At 41.4% G+C, this 13,943-nt stretch overlaps 1 protein-coding gene across 1 annotated transcript; it reads left to right on the top strand.

Annotated features, from left to right (window-relative positions):
- The first annotated feature begins 241 nt into the window (after positions 1-241).
- On the top strand, positions 242-13,210 carry LOC306714080 (sodium- and chloride-dependent betaine transporter-like). The gene is made up of 16 exons (XM_079184025.1): positions 242-271; positions 599-802; positions 1,471-1,605; positions 1,845-1,985; positions 2,166-2,283; positions 3,266-3,316; positions 4,164-4,293; positions 5,262-5,396; positions 7,241-7,344; positions 7,439-7,563; positions 8,480-8,592; positions 8,667-8,804; positions 9,311-9,413; positions 11,058-11,158; positions 11,763-11,909; positions 12,056-13,210. The coding sequence occupies exons 2-16, from the start codon at positions 610-612 to the stop codon at positions 12,221-12,223; spliced, it is 1,902 nt and encodes a 633-aa protein (XP_079040151.1). The 5' UTR covers positions 242-271; positions 599-609; the 3' UTR covers positions 12,224-13,210.
- The last annotated feature ends 733 nt before the right edge of the window (positions 13,211-13,943 follow it).

Raw genomic sequence — 13,943 nt, 5'->3', positions numbered from 1 at the left:
TAATCTAATAATAGTCAAATAACATAGCGAACTATAACAAATATGTATTTTGCATGTTATTGCACTTTCGTGGGGCATGCCTATTTATTTACATTGTGGTGAGGGAGCGTCCACGAGGACAGCTTGTTCTGCATGGGACCTTAGTAATAGTGTGTGCCTGTGCGTTCGTGTGGTGTCCATCAGGACACGCCCACCTTTACAATAGAGATTTTCTTCAAACTTCGGTTAGTCAGTCTCGGGATTTCATTTCCGCCGCCCACTGCAAAAAAAAGTGAGTTGGTTGCATGCGTTCAAAACTCTCTAAAGAAGCTAGAACTGTTCGCCTTAATATGTTCTTACGGTAGTTTTTGCAATCATCAGCACAAGTTGGAAGAGTCATTTCTTGGAAGTTAATTAATTGCATTGGGAGTCGGATGGTTTTGTCATTTGGCGTTGACAGAACCAGGAGAGAAGGTTTAACAGACTGCTGTGTGAGCTATTGGGATAATTATGAAAACTACTAATTCAATTGTAAGGTCCCCTGGACGAGAGCCGGAGAGGACATAACATACATGGTTTGCATTTCACCGGTGTTTATTATGTGTGTGCATTCATGCAGACGGAGAGATTATGACTAAGGAAACGGCCACAGGGACTCCTGCTGGAGTCTCGGGACCAGATGGAGTGGTGCATCCTCAGGGTGGGGTTCAGCCGAGAGGGAAATGGGCCAACAACATGGAGTTCATATTCTCCATGGCTGGAGAAATCATTGGCCTCGGGAATGTTTGGCGTTTCCCTTATCTGTGCTATAAAAATGGAGGAGGTGAGGGACCAGGTTTTTGAGATACGGGGGGGATTATTTGCTGGATGTAAATAGATGTAAGCTGAAAATGTGTGTGTGTGTGTGTGTGTGTGTGTGTGTGTGTGTGTGTGTGTGTGTGTGTGTGTGTGTGTGTGTGTGTGCGCGCACATGCATTTGAATACCTGTACACGCCTGTACTTGCATGTTTGCATGTGTTAATGTATGTTCAATGAAATGACAGATGGCAAACAGATCGGGTCATGAGAGAGGAGGAGAGGTGACACCAAATGTCACTCACATCCGTCATTAAAAAACGTATTCTTCCTCATTTTACACACTGAATTCATGACAAAAATTGTTTCCATTGTTGTCTGCATTGTCAGAAAACATTTGATAATATCCCATTTTAGCTTCTGTATAGATAGATAGATAGATACCGTTCTCTAAGTTGTTGCCCTTGACAATTTTCCCAAGTAACATGGAAAATAGTGTAATCCCACTGTAAATTCTTTCATTACAAATAATCCCTTTCATCCCACTTAGCTAGTTAAATAATCAACCTTTAATATGTGTCAGATTTGTGGCTTAATATGTATTTATTTGTCTGTGTGCAGCATGCCAATATTTGTGGAAACGCCACTTTACATCACATACGAGTGACTCTCTTTAAAGGTTATGTTTATTTGCAGGTGTCTTCTTCATCCCTTACTTTGTGTTCCTCTTCTTCTGTGGCATGCCTGTGTTCTTCCTGGAGACGGCGTTGGGCCAGTACACCAGTGAGGGCGGGGTGACCGCCTGGAGGAAGATATGCCCCATGTTCGAGGGTAAAGACAAGGCTCGGACAGATTTTTTGTAGAATTACTCAACAATGAGTCCGTTGACATGCAGGAAATGCATGTTTTTTCATCGCGCTTTCTTCATTGTTACTGGACAAATACATTAAGATGAATACATTTTGTTGATTGTGGCCAGTACTGGTGGTTGATTTTTTTATACCACATAAAATGCTTCCAAAGTGAAATAATGATAAGAATTTAAGAAGAATATGTATCTTGTCCTGCAGGTTTGGGGGTTGCGGCCCAAGTGATTGTGGCCTATCTGAACATCTACTACATCGTGGTGTTGGCCTGGGCCATCTTTTACCTGTATAACTCCTTCAAAAGCCCGTTGCCCTGGTCCACATGTGACAACTGGTGGAACACTGGTGAGTCACGCGTTGTGATGAAACGACGCTGGCTTGTTTAAACACGTCTGTATTTGATCAGCAGTGTCGTTATTGCGTTCTCACGGACTTCACCGAAAGAAAATTTGACACCTTTTAACACTTTTAATTAAGCATGCAGCATCAAACTCACCCTCATCTTTCTTTCCTAAAACCTCTTAGAGTTATGTCACAGTCGCTCCAGCGTCTTTGGCAACCCAGATTTGTTTCAAGTTGGCTCAAACTGGTCGTTCCTAAACAACGTCACCGCACCTGACTACATTCTCAATGACAATTACACGTAAGTTGCATCTTTATTGTCAAGCTGTACCTGGTGAACGTTAGATATTCTATTAGTGTTAATGTAATCCACAGTGGGTTATGTATATTATTCTTAAACAAGTAGTTTTGTTGCCTTAAACCTAGCCAAACTGTGAGTGAAAAAAAAATTATTAACTAAATAATAAGTAAGTGTTACTAAGTATGAAAACGCTGCTTCTCAGAGGATCCAAGCCTAAGTCACAAGCCCTTAGTTTGACCCATTCACCAAGCTAACTATTGCTAAATTAAGTAGCATATTCAACTCGGCCGGGTGTAAATAGCTGAATAGCTGCCATGTGACTATTCTCACCAGGGTCCAAATACACACCGTAAAAGAAAAAGCAAGAAATATGGCATTAGTATTGGCTTCCACAGATGTAGCGGCATTTGGACACACCCATGTGTTCATGTGTTCAGAGCAGGAGGTTCTTACATCTGTTTCTGTAGTAAACAAGTACAACAAAACAACTATTAATTGTTCCCTAGGGATAGTTGGAAGGTGAAAAGTACACCTAATAAATATAAAGGACTTTAGTTCAATAGTGGTTGAAAAAAAAAGTGGGGTTTTAAATGGTAGAAAAATGCCAGATTGATATAATGGACAAGATGGGAGATTTGATACCACTCTCATACGGTAAATATGAAGCTACAGCCAGCAGCCTGTTAGCTTAGCTTAGCATCAAAACTGTGAACGGCGAAACAGTTAGCTGGGCTCTGGCTGAAGGTATCACAATCCCAAATCCATCACATTTAAATAATAATGATTAAAAACAGTCGTAGTAACACCGCTTTGAACATTGTTGATCTGACTCAGATATCTGAGTGCTGCAGTTTAGAAAATGAAATTTGAGGACTTGACTATTCAAAGCTAAAAACAATGTAGCAGAATTGTTTAAAGTTATTATTCAATTTCAAATCACCTTCCTTACTTGCGTATGTTTTAAAAAAAATATTTCCTGCAGTGAGATTGACCCATACCCGATTGGCAGGTCACCGGAAGAGGAGTTCTGGCAGTAAGAAACACACACACACACACACACACACTGAAAGTTTCATCCTCCCCAGTGTGCATGTCTGGAACATTCCTCAGCAATAGCTTCCAGCCTGGCCTGCCTGTTACCAAGAGGCCATCTTTACTGCCTGGGCATTAAGTGAACATGATGCTAATGATAAACCATTATCGCTATCATACGAAAATGGAAGGCGTCTATTTCTGTATATGTAATTATCTATGTACTATGTCTGTTCTTTGATTTTCTTTTGAACCGTTCATCCAATGGACTTCACACAAAGTGGGTGTTTTGCTGAGGACCCAAGGAGTGTGAAGTAGTTTGGATGAGCAGTTCTCGGAAAAGCAGCAACACCGGAGGCCAAGCGATCGCCCCGTTTCCAAACAGGCACTGCACTATTTATACTAATTTGCAGATATTTTGGAACACGGCTGCTGCTCTTCACATGTTAATCTCCTGATTTGTTGGGTGGATATTGGGAAATCACTCTGCTACAAACTGCGCTGCATGATGAGAACAATATGCGCTCTGTTACCTTGCAACTTCTATAATGCAACCCGAAGCCATCCAAAATAAACCATGACAGATTTCCAAATCTGTATTTAGTCATTGAGATGCTTCGTCCTGAGATGCTTCATTCCCATTCAAGTGGACAAACTAAAGGGAAATATAGCGTTGGATGCATTCATGGAGCACTAGTAGCGAGCTGTGTTTATCTGCAGTGGGTTTCAGGCTTATGAAATAAGGAACAGAGTGGATTGAATTGCACATCTGTTCATCCATCAGTCTGCGTGTTATTTGCAGAGGATGCAGTTTTACATACAGTGCATGTGTTTTCTCTTCCCCACAGCCACCGTGTGTTAAGGATGTCAAATGACATGTCCATGGGTAAGGTGAACTGGGACCTGGCTTTGTGTCTCCTGCTGGCCTGGATCGTTTGTTACTTCTGCATCTTCAAGGGAATCAAATTGACAGGAAAGGCGAGTTTTGAATCCACACACAGTACTGTCCCTGATATTAAAGTTGCGTACACATGGCTTCTCTAGCTCATCGATCTACCTTCACACACCTAGTATGTGATTGGTATGGATGTAATAAAAGAACATCAATGGGTGATTGATTTTTATCTGGAGTCATCAATGCATACAAAGTTATAACTTTTACAAAAATATTTGAATTTAGAATTAAATTAAAGATGCTTGCACGTACTGGACATTATGTGGAAGACAAAAGCTAGGGCATGCATGTATTTAACATATTTGAACACACACACACACGCACACACACACACACACTACATCCTGCCCTCACACGTTGGATTCCCCTTCTTGAGTCTTCTTTATGACAACAATCAGTAAAACCTCTCAGTCCACTGTTTGTTTGGATGCACTGTAAACATATACTTGAATTGCTCTTCTTCCATGGCCCTTCTGACACAGTATGCATGCTTATTGCCCCAGTTGTTGATACAGGTGTCTTTGAAATAAACTCTGGAGCCTGTAATAATAAAACGTACTTGCAGTTAACACAAGAGTGAAATCTAAAAGATTTTAGCTTTATTGCTCCATGGAGTGTTTTGGCATATTTCAGCTCCTTGTTTTGGTGCGACATCGTCGATTAACTCTGATAAACCTGTTGTAACTTGTCTAGCACCAAACGGCAGGCAGACAACTTTTGTGGAGCTAAGGGCCAGAGTAGCTGGAAAAAAAAGTATTTTTAATGTTGCTTCATGTCCGCTTGATGTGTAAAAAGGCAGCGCATGGGGAAGTTTGCCCTCAAAGCTTTTATATCAAATGTATAATATAATAATAAGTCCGTGTTTTGTGTCAGTGTGCTTGTTTCCGTTGTCCCCCAAAAAAATCCCTTTATGCAGGGTAAATGAAAAGAGTGTGTGTTTGAGTGTACATATACAAACTACCTTTTTGTTGTCGGTGTTTTGTGTTTTCAGGTCGTGTACTTCACTGCAACATTCCCCTACCTGATGCTGTTCATCCTCTTCATCCGAGGAGTGACCCTCCCAGGAGCCGGGGAGGGACTTCGATATTACCTCACCCCTGACATAAGCAGGCTCATTGATCCACATGTGAGTACTCGCAGTCATAATCCAACGATGGTTCCTTTAGAAACACCAACCACAATATAGAAATGCTGTATCTGCTTAAGTAAACAATGCAGAAAGAGGCATTAGAACTCAGAGCATCGTCTCTCTGTTTATTTCTCAAACCTTCTCTGTCTGTTAGATGACTCAGTCCTCTAACAGGAGGCATTCAGTGCCCTGTTATCTCCTCCCCATTTCTTTTTGCCTTCAATCTGGTTTCCGGTCCCAAGACGAGAGTCTTAACAAGAAAAGCAAACCAGGATCCTTTTTCAGTGAGAACTTTGTCAAAGAAAGCTTCCCCCTTGAGTAGACAGTAACATCATCACACAGGAGATACAACAGTCTCTCCCTATGGGGAACCTCGAACACACTATGAGGGCATATTTACCTTCAGAAAAAAAGTCAATATAACTATTTTTAACCTGAAACTCACCATCATTGCCAATTTCTGATTTTATTTTACATAAACTAAGTATTACATTCTCACAGCAGATCTGTCATTCGCTCCGCATAATGACGTAGTTCTGGATGCCATGCTCACGCACAATGACAGCCTCTGTTTCTGCCAACAACAACGAATTAAGAAAAGAACTCTTTCTCCCACAAAATAGATCATCACCCCTCTCACTTCCCCTCACCCTGCTTCCGCTCTATCTCCGTCCGAAGCGGCGCTTCAGGGGTCAAATGTAATAACCAGAAGGTTAACCCTCAGTCACCCGGAGTCTCTTCCTCTTCTCCTGTGGGCATGTGGATGTGCATGCATGCGTTTTTGCAGGAATTTTACTGTTAGAGAACTGAGTGGACCTTGTAAGAACATCTACTCCCAAAATGTTTGGGTATGAAATACCTTCATTGTAATGGCATAGTCATTTGAAACCGAAAAACAAACTCCTGCTGTGTTTCAGCATCAGGGCTTCATTAGGGAGCCATGAAAAGTCTACTCGTACGGCTCTGGACTATCGTTGGAATCTTAGAATGCAATCGTGGAAGGAAGCAAAGGGAAAAAACTGTGAGAAAGTAATGTGGCGTAATGTCGGAAGCAGGTGAAAGCAGTTATGTGTCAGAAAGCAATGGTACGCAATCCCACATGCTCTTAAAAACCGATCTGAAAACAATTCTGTTTCTAATAAGTCCTGCTTCAGCATGCAAACGTCTCAGCTTGAACCGCAGAGGAAGTCATAAACAAGTTCTGGTCCGCATCTGGGGCCTGTTTGAACTGTGTCTCCTTTTGTTCATGTGCGTGTGAATCTGTATTCAGAGCCGCCAAAACAAAAGGCAAGTTTCTAAAGACACAACAGTTTCCTCCTTGTCTGGTGTCAGATTCACTGACTCACTGATACGTCTGCCCCACTGCGGGGCCAGAGAAAGGGGCCCATGGGAACATGGCCAGCTCTGTCTTTTACCGGACGAGACTCGCAGTGCTGTTGTGCCTCTAATGTTAACCAGATGCTGTCAGAACGAGGGCCCCGCGGACAGACATTCGCGTCAACAAAACCCGCCCACGCCCGCCAGGCTGAATGGACGCACATGTGGCGCACACTCACTCTCTCGCAGTTGTAAATGCAGGGACAGAAACAAAAAAGGAATTTTATACAGAATGTACATTTCAACACACAATCACAGAAATTGCCAAATAATTAATACCGGCACAAAGCAAAGCTGTTTGTTATTGTGCAGTTGTGGTTATTTGTTTTGACCTGGAAAATGACTTTGTTCTTGCTCTGTAAGGAAAGAAGTTGATGGAAAGCAGATATCCGGGTTATTTGAACAGTGTCAACATTCCAGGTCCCTCTCAAATGTTTCAAAAGTCAATCTCTTACCCACTCTAGGTGTGGCATGACGCAGGGACTCAGGTGTTCTTTTCCTTCGCCATGTGTCAGGGAGTACTGACCGCTCTGGGGAGCTACAACAAATACAACAATAACTGCTACAGGTCGGTGTCCTCACACGCAGCGCATGGTCACATTTACAGGTTTACATTCTTGTGCTCCTTCACAGTGCAGCCTTTTGTTCTTGGTATGTTGTAGGGATTGCTTGGCACTGTGCTGCCTGAACAGTGCCACCAGTATCTTTGCTGGTTTTGTTGTGTTCTCGGTGCTGGGATTCATGGCTCATGACATGGGCCTATCGATGGACGACGTCGTTTCTTCCGGTGAGTTCTTTCCTCCCGTTTCAGCATCTGCATCTTTCATTTCACTGTTTGTATTTATTTTTCATGCATTGTTGGGCTGCAATAAATAACTTTGAATCATCAAATCTTCATAATTGAGAAGCTAGAAACAAGAAATGTTTGGCATTTTTGCTTAAGAAATGATTACATTACATAAATCAGAAAATAGTTGTCCATTCATTGTCTAACAATCGACTAATTGTTGCAGCTGTACTGCGTTGTGGCTCAACAGTAATTCGGGCAGTGGCAGCAACAATCAACAATGTCCACAAGATGGCATCTTAAGTTGACACACAGTCGAAAGATTTCCACTTAGATGGGATCGGGACCCCTCAACGGGTCACAGGAAAAATGTGAGGGCTCACACGATGATTGAAGAGATAACGGAATTATGTTGATTTATTTTTTCTTTCACTGGTCCTTAAAGGAACAGTGTGTCGGATTTTGAGGGAGCAATTGGCAGAAATGGAATATTTTACATAATATTCACAACTATATTACTATTTGTGCATAATAAGGTCAAACAGAATCGTGTTTTGGTTTGCTTAGAATGAGCCCTTCATATCTCCAGAGAGAGCCTTTCCTGTTCTATGTAACGTGAAGGCCAGCGTAGCTCTCTGACACGCTTGGAAAAGTAAAGGAGTGAGCGGATAGGCATAAGTATTGCTGTTGGTACAGTTGGCACCACTAGAAGCCACTAAATCCTACAGACTGGTCCTTTAACTAAGTTATAGCCTTAGTAACTGTCCATACTAAGGCTATAACCTTTGACGAGGGGTTCAGGAGTCATCGTTAGGGGTCACAAGCCAGGCGGGTTTGGAACTACCGTGTTAAAAGACTTGGTGTTGAAGATTACAGTACGCTCTCATGTGTTGATTGATGTATGTGCTTTCTGCAGGTCCTGGTCTGGTCTTTTTGGCGTATCCAAGGGCTCTGTCGTTACTGCCTGGCTCATCCTTCTGGGCTGTGCTCTTCTTCCTCATGATCCTCTTCCTGGGCCTGGACAGTCAGGTATTGTACGGAACGCAGTGTTTCAGCAGCATTATTATACTCCCTTCTGAGCTAATCTGTTTCCTTCCCCACAGTTTGTGTGTGTGGAGAGCATGGCCACAGCCCTCTCAGACCTGTTCCCACATCACCTGAGGAGGCCGCGCGCCAGAGAGGTGCTGACCCTGGTCATAGCCGTTGTCTGTTTTATATTGGGGCTGCCGCTCATCACAGAGGTAAGCAGCAGAGAGACTTGTGATAATGAGATACTTTTTTTTGATTTAGCACGATAATCAGGTAATTTCTGTAGTTGTTTAATACTTTAATTCATGACCAAATACCTTTAAATTTGCAGCTATATTTTCTAATTGGCAAATATTAGCATGCTAGCATTCTAAACTAAGACAACACACATGGTAAGCATAACTGCTAAACATCAGCATGCTATCGTTTAGCTCAAAGCTGTCGCACAGCCTCGTGCAACTGCTAGTATGGCTGTAAACACTCAGTGTTGTTAATTAACAACACTACGTTTTCTTTATAATCAATATTCAAAAAGTGGGCATAAGGCAATAGGGAAATGTGAAGAGTTGGTAGAATATACACTATATGCTACACTTGATATCCTGTGTACACCAGTAATTAATTAAAGGGTTTGATTTCATGATCTATGTGGGTCACTGACAGTTTGTAAACATTTCAATGTTTTTTTTCCTGCATGTGTATTGTGCTCATGTTTCAGGGAGGGATAGTCCTCTTCATGCTCATTGACAACTATGGTGCCAGTGGAATCAGTCTCCTCTTTATCGCCTGTTGCGAGAGCATTGTCATTGGCTGGGTGTATGGTAAGTCGTGTCATTGGCCATAATGGCCACACTACATGATTTATATTATGTAACAGTGAATCAGAGAAATCAACTTCCTGTAGCTTTACAACATCTGTAGGAAAACAGCATCTGATATCCACAGTTTTATTTTTTATCCTGAGTTATATTAAAAGAGCTCTACTAACAAAAGAAAAGAAAGTGATGAGATTGAAAATATAACAGGATCCTGTGCTTATTTTTGTCTTACAATATTTCGAATGACTTTCTCAGAACGTTACATATTCCCCTCATTGCTTTGCATACGCAGCACATATATTCTATCTGTATCTGTAATAGAATCCAGGTATCCACTTTAAATACACTGTATTCTTACTCTGTGTGCACTTTTTTTGCTTTTTTCAGAAGCTTGAATACATTTATTTTAATATCAGACATCCATGGTACCCAGACAATGAATCCTACTGACTCTGATGACCCCCTGACTTTACCTCTAGCGCCATCATTGGGTCAATATGTCCATTTACATTACAACCTCACAGAAACTTTCATTCTTTTTTTTCTTCTGTTTTAGTTTGACACAAGCATACTCGATTACAGTGATGTCGCTGAGCTCCCAGATACATTATTGTTATACAGAGAATAATCACAACATGAGACATTTCTCTGTGTTTTGATAATCATCATTAATCTAACCACTCAGCTAAAGGATGACACAAACAGTCTGTACCTCAGTGGTTGTGGTTGAGTTGATCTTAGACCAGAAGGACGAGTGCTCCATCTGCTGGACTGAAACCTAAAGCAACACCTGAAACTATCTGAAACAGGCCATTTCTTTTGTGGATGTTCATTTCCTGTGTCTTTGCTGCCATTTTTCCTCCCTATCTATTTAACCACAACATTTAATGAATTTTTCAATGGTTATCTCTTTTCCTCAAGTGTTGCCTACACCACAAATATTAGTCTTCCTTTTCCAATTCCCACGTCTTCCTCTGCCATCATTCTGGATAAATCTTCTGAGCTCTCACCACTTCCCACACCTTCATTATCGGCAGTATTAGTGGCTAAATTACAACATGTGGGTGGAGAGTTTGTCTCTTCTCATATTGGTCTTTACATCTCATCTCTAGGAGCATCAGTATTACCCACCTTTCTCAAAACAAGCCATTTTCTTTCAAGAGACTGAAGGCGTATTCCTCGGTGCTTCCACTAACATCCTGACCGTGTTTGTGTATATAGAAAAAAACGACTTGCTCTTTGGAATAAGCCTCATCTACACATCTTCTACTAATGCAAACTGATGCAGAGTGAGGACATCGATCCGTCTCTGCAGCAGCTTCGAGTTGTTTAGCCGTCCGTCGGGCCTCTTCCGAGTTGTGTCGAGTCTGTGTTGAGTGTGCACAAACTTCCTCACCCAAACTTCAATGAGCCACTCACTTTCCTCCTCCGCGTCGATGCGATTAGTCTGATTACTGTATCATTTTTGTAGCCGTGTCTACTTTCCTTGAATCTTAGGTTCAAACAAACCAACATTATGCAGTCGACAAAAGAAATACCACAAAGCTTAGGCTTCAACACCTCATTGGGTTTTTTAGTTTCCTGTAAAAGCGAAACCTTTTCATGCCCCTTTGATTGACTAACACCTCCCCGTCTATGACTTTGCAGGTGCGGACCGTTTCTATGACAACATTGAGGACATGATCGGGTACAAACCATTCCCCATACTGAAGTACTGCTGGTTGTTCATCACGCCGCTCATCTGTGGGGTGAGATACTCACACCCGCGTCACGTCTCTCGCTTGATTCATTGACTTTGCGTCTCTGCTTTAATGTCTATTTCCTCTCATGTTTTCACATGTATTCATGAATTTCTACCTTATATCACTTCAGAACACAGAGCCATAGCTGCCTCTTGTCTTCGTTTCTTCTTGTTCCCCCCTCTCTCCTGGCCTTTCCGTCTTTGCTGAGTGTTTCACATATTTTCATTTTGCCACATCAGTAGTTATGCTTGAGCTCACATATGGGGGGGAAAAAAAAAAGAGTCGAGACTGCAGATTATTCCTGAAAATGTTGACATATCTGTTTTTAAAAACACACTTTACTGCGTGATCGGTACAAGATCAGAAAGTACAGCAGACATGTTCATTCTTAACGGCAATCAGTAGTCAGATAAAGGAGCATAGTGGTGTTTTTGTATGTTTAAGCAGCATATATCGCATACAATTTAAGATACATAACCTCTGATTCAATTTAGAGAGAATTAGATTTCGTTCCACTTCTTTCTATTGGTTATGATTTGTTTCTCGAGCTCAACAAAGCCCACAATTACACTTGTTTTACAGCTACGCCTTTTTACTTCTTGTCCCCTAGGTCACACTACTGCATGAACTGGCGAACTCACACCGTATCATGGTGTACGGTTATGTAATCGGCACCCGGGGCATCGCATTGAGCACGCTCCTTATCCTCACTCCACTGATGTGTATCCCAGTATTCATTCTTGTCGCCCTGTGCAAGGTGGGTGAATTTGAAAGTAGTATTTGGTCAATTTCTTCATACAATTTTTTTGCTTTCTTCTCAGATCTTAATTTCTATGCTGTCGTAGGTGCTTAACTATGTATCATAACATTATGTTTTAATTGCATTTCCCTCCTAAAAATCAGAATCGCCAAAAAATGACGACACCATCGAGTGATCTGCGTCAGGCTCGACCACACATGCCAATTCTCACACTGTGCGAACGCGTCGTCTTCAAGGCACAGGTGCAGCCAAACAGACATGTGGCGGAAAACAAAGAGGATCTGATGATGGGGGAACCCAGCGTGGTTTAATGGCAGCACGTGATGGTGCATAGATGCCCTCATTGATTGGCACAAATCGATGACAACAAAACCACATTTTTTACAATCGTGTGCAAAGTTTTATAAGTGTTTACACATTTCAGTATTCAGGGACAGTTATATTTTTTCACGTAGTGTTTTTTTAGTCTTTACCTTTTTCATTTTTTTTAATAATGAATATTGGAAAAGTCCCATACAATGTACATTTTTCTAAACACCTATAATCCTGTAATGTAAGTGTCCTAAAAAAGTACTTCACCGACAAAGCCTTTCACTCCTATAATACTCACAATGAACAGTTAAAAATCTATATCGCTGCAGCAGAACCAGAGATATCGTATTTTTTTTTTCCAATCATTCTTCATCCCCATTAAAACCTGGCGCCTACATTGCCGCCGACAGTTCGGCCAGAGATCTGGATGAGATATGCTCGTGACGGCTAATGTAGCTTTGAGCTGCTAGCCTCAAGTTGAGACGCGGAGCGGACTACAGAGCTCTGGTTAGCTCACTTCTTTCTTTCAGATTATCTTTCATTTTTTTAACCTGTAGTCCAACCGACGTTGCCAAGTGACACACATCACTTGAGGAAATCCATCAGAAGGCTTTAAACAACTTTGTTCACAGATACAGTCGTACTCCCAAAGACCCTTTAACAGACTTTGATGTGTAAAAAAAGATGGATCGCCCCTTAAAAACATGCATCCGGAGCATTTGAGTTATTACCATGCTTTACCCGCAATTGTAAATTGTATTAGCAGTTTGTCATCAAAAGTATAATGCGGTCAAAACTGTTACATCATACAATGTTGATCCTAATCAATGCAAAATCTGTTGTTTTACTGCAATGGTGCTATCATGTCCGTTGAGTGTTTGTACTGCTATAGGTTCACTTTTATTTTCATGGATACATCAATTCATGATATATGTTACAATAGTGATAAACCTCATTAATCTCATTAAACATATCCCTATGTTCAATATCCTGGTGCCGTGTGCCTCTTTTCATTCTGTCCATATCGATTTCTGACCAGTGAGGATTAACATCCAATACAAATTCAGGATGATCAGCTCGTCGGGTCAGTGAACAAATCTCATGCTTTCTTTTTATGTAGCAAGAAAACGATAATATGACACAAGTCTGTGTGTCTTTCGACCTTATTTCTGTCGTACATGCTTCAAATTCAATAACTCGTGGATGTGTGTAGGTGTGATTTTACAGTATGTGTAATTGGTGAACATGAACATGCTCAATCAAGTTCAGTCAGCTGTGTGATCCAAACCGGCATTCAATTAACAGAGAATTCCGGTCAGTAGCCTCCCACCTCCGCTCACCGCCTGACTGCTCCTGACGACAGCGAATGACCCTTAGTCCTGAAAAAATTTGTCCCTGAAAGCTTAAAAGACAATAATTGCGTCAATCAAGTGCGTCTTCAAATTGACATTGTTTTACTTTTTTCTCATGAAGATACAAATCAACAACTTGAAGCTATCCGATGTTCCTCAAGTGACAGGAAACAGCGGAAGGGAAAGGTTGTGACCCCATTTTGTCCATTGATGGCTCTGTGCTTAAATTAGAAGTTGCCCGAGGGTGCATATATATATATATATATATATATATATATATATATAGGTTCGCAAGTGGTGTTTACAATTAGAGAAACTACTCATCGACCTTTACATAACTAGCCATTAAACCAGCTGCAGCAGAGAG

The sequence above is a fragment of the Pholis gunnellus genome (genome assembly GCF_910591455.1).
Source record: "Pholis gunnellus genome assembly, chromosome: 22".
In the NCBI taxonomy this organism is placed as follows: Eukaryota; Metazoa; Chordata; class Actinopteri; order Perciformes; family Pholidae; genus Pholis; species Pholis gunnellus.
The sequence above is the reverse complement of the archived record's forward strand: the minus strand, read 5'-3'. Positions and strand labels throughout refer to the sequence as shown.

Coding starts and splice junctions, on each gene's coding strand:
- LOC306714080 (XM_079184025.1), top strand. CDS start 610: ATGACTAAGGAAACGGCCACAGGGACTCCTGCTGGAGTCTCGGGACCA. Junction 3,317..4,163: donor CCGGAAGAGGAGTTCTGGCA/GTAAGAAACACA, acceptor TCTTCCCCACAG/CCACCGTGTGTTAAGGATGT. Junction 5,397..7,240: donor GCAGGCTCATTGATCCACAT/GTGAGTACTCGC, acceptor TACCCACTCTAG/GTGTGGCATGACGCAGGGAC.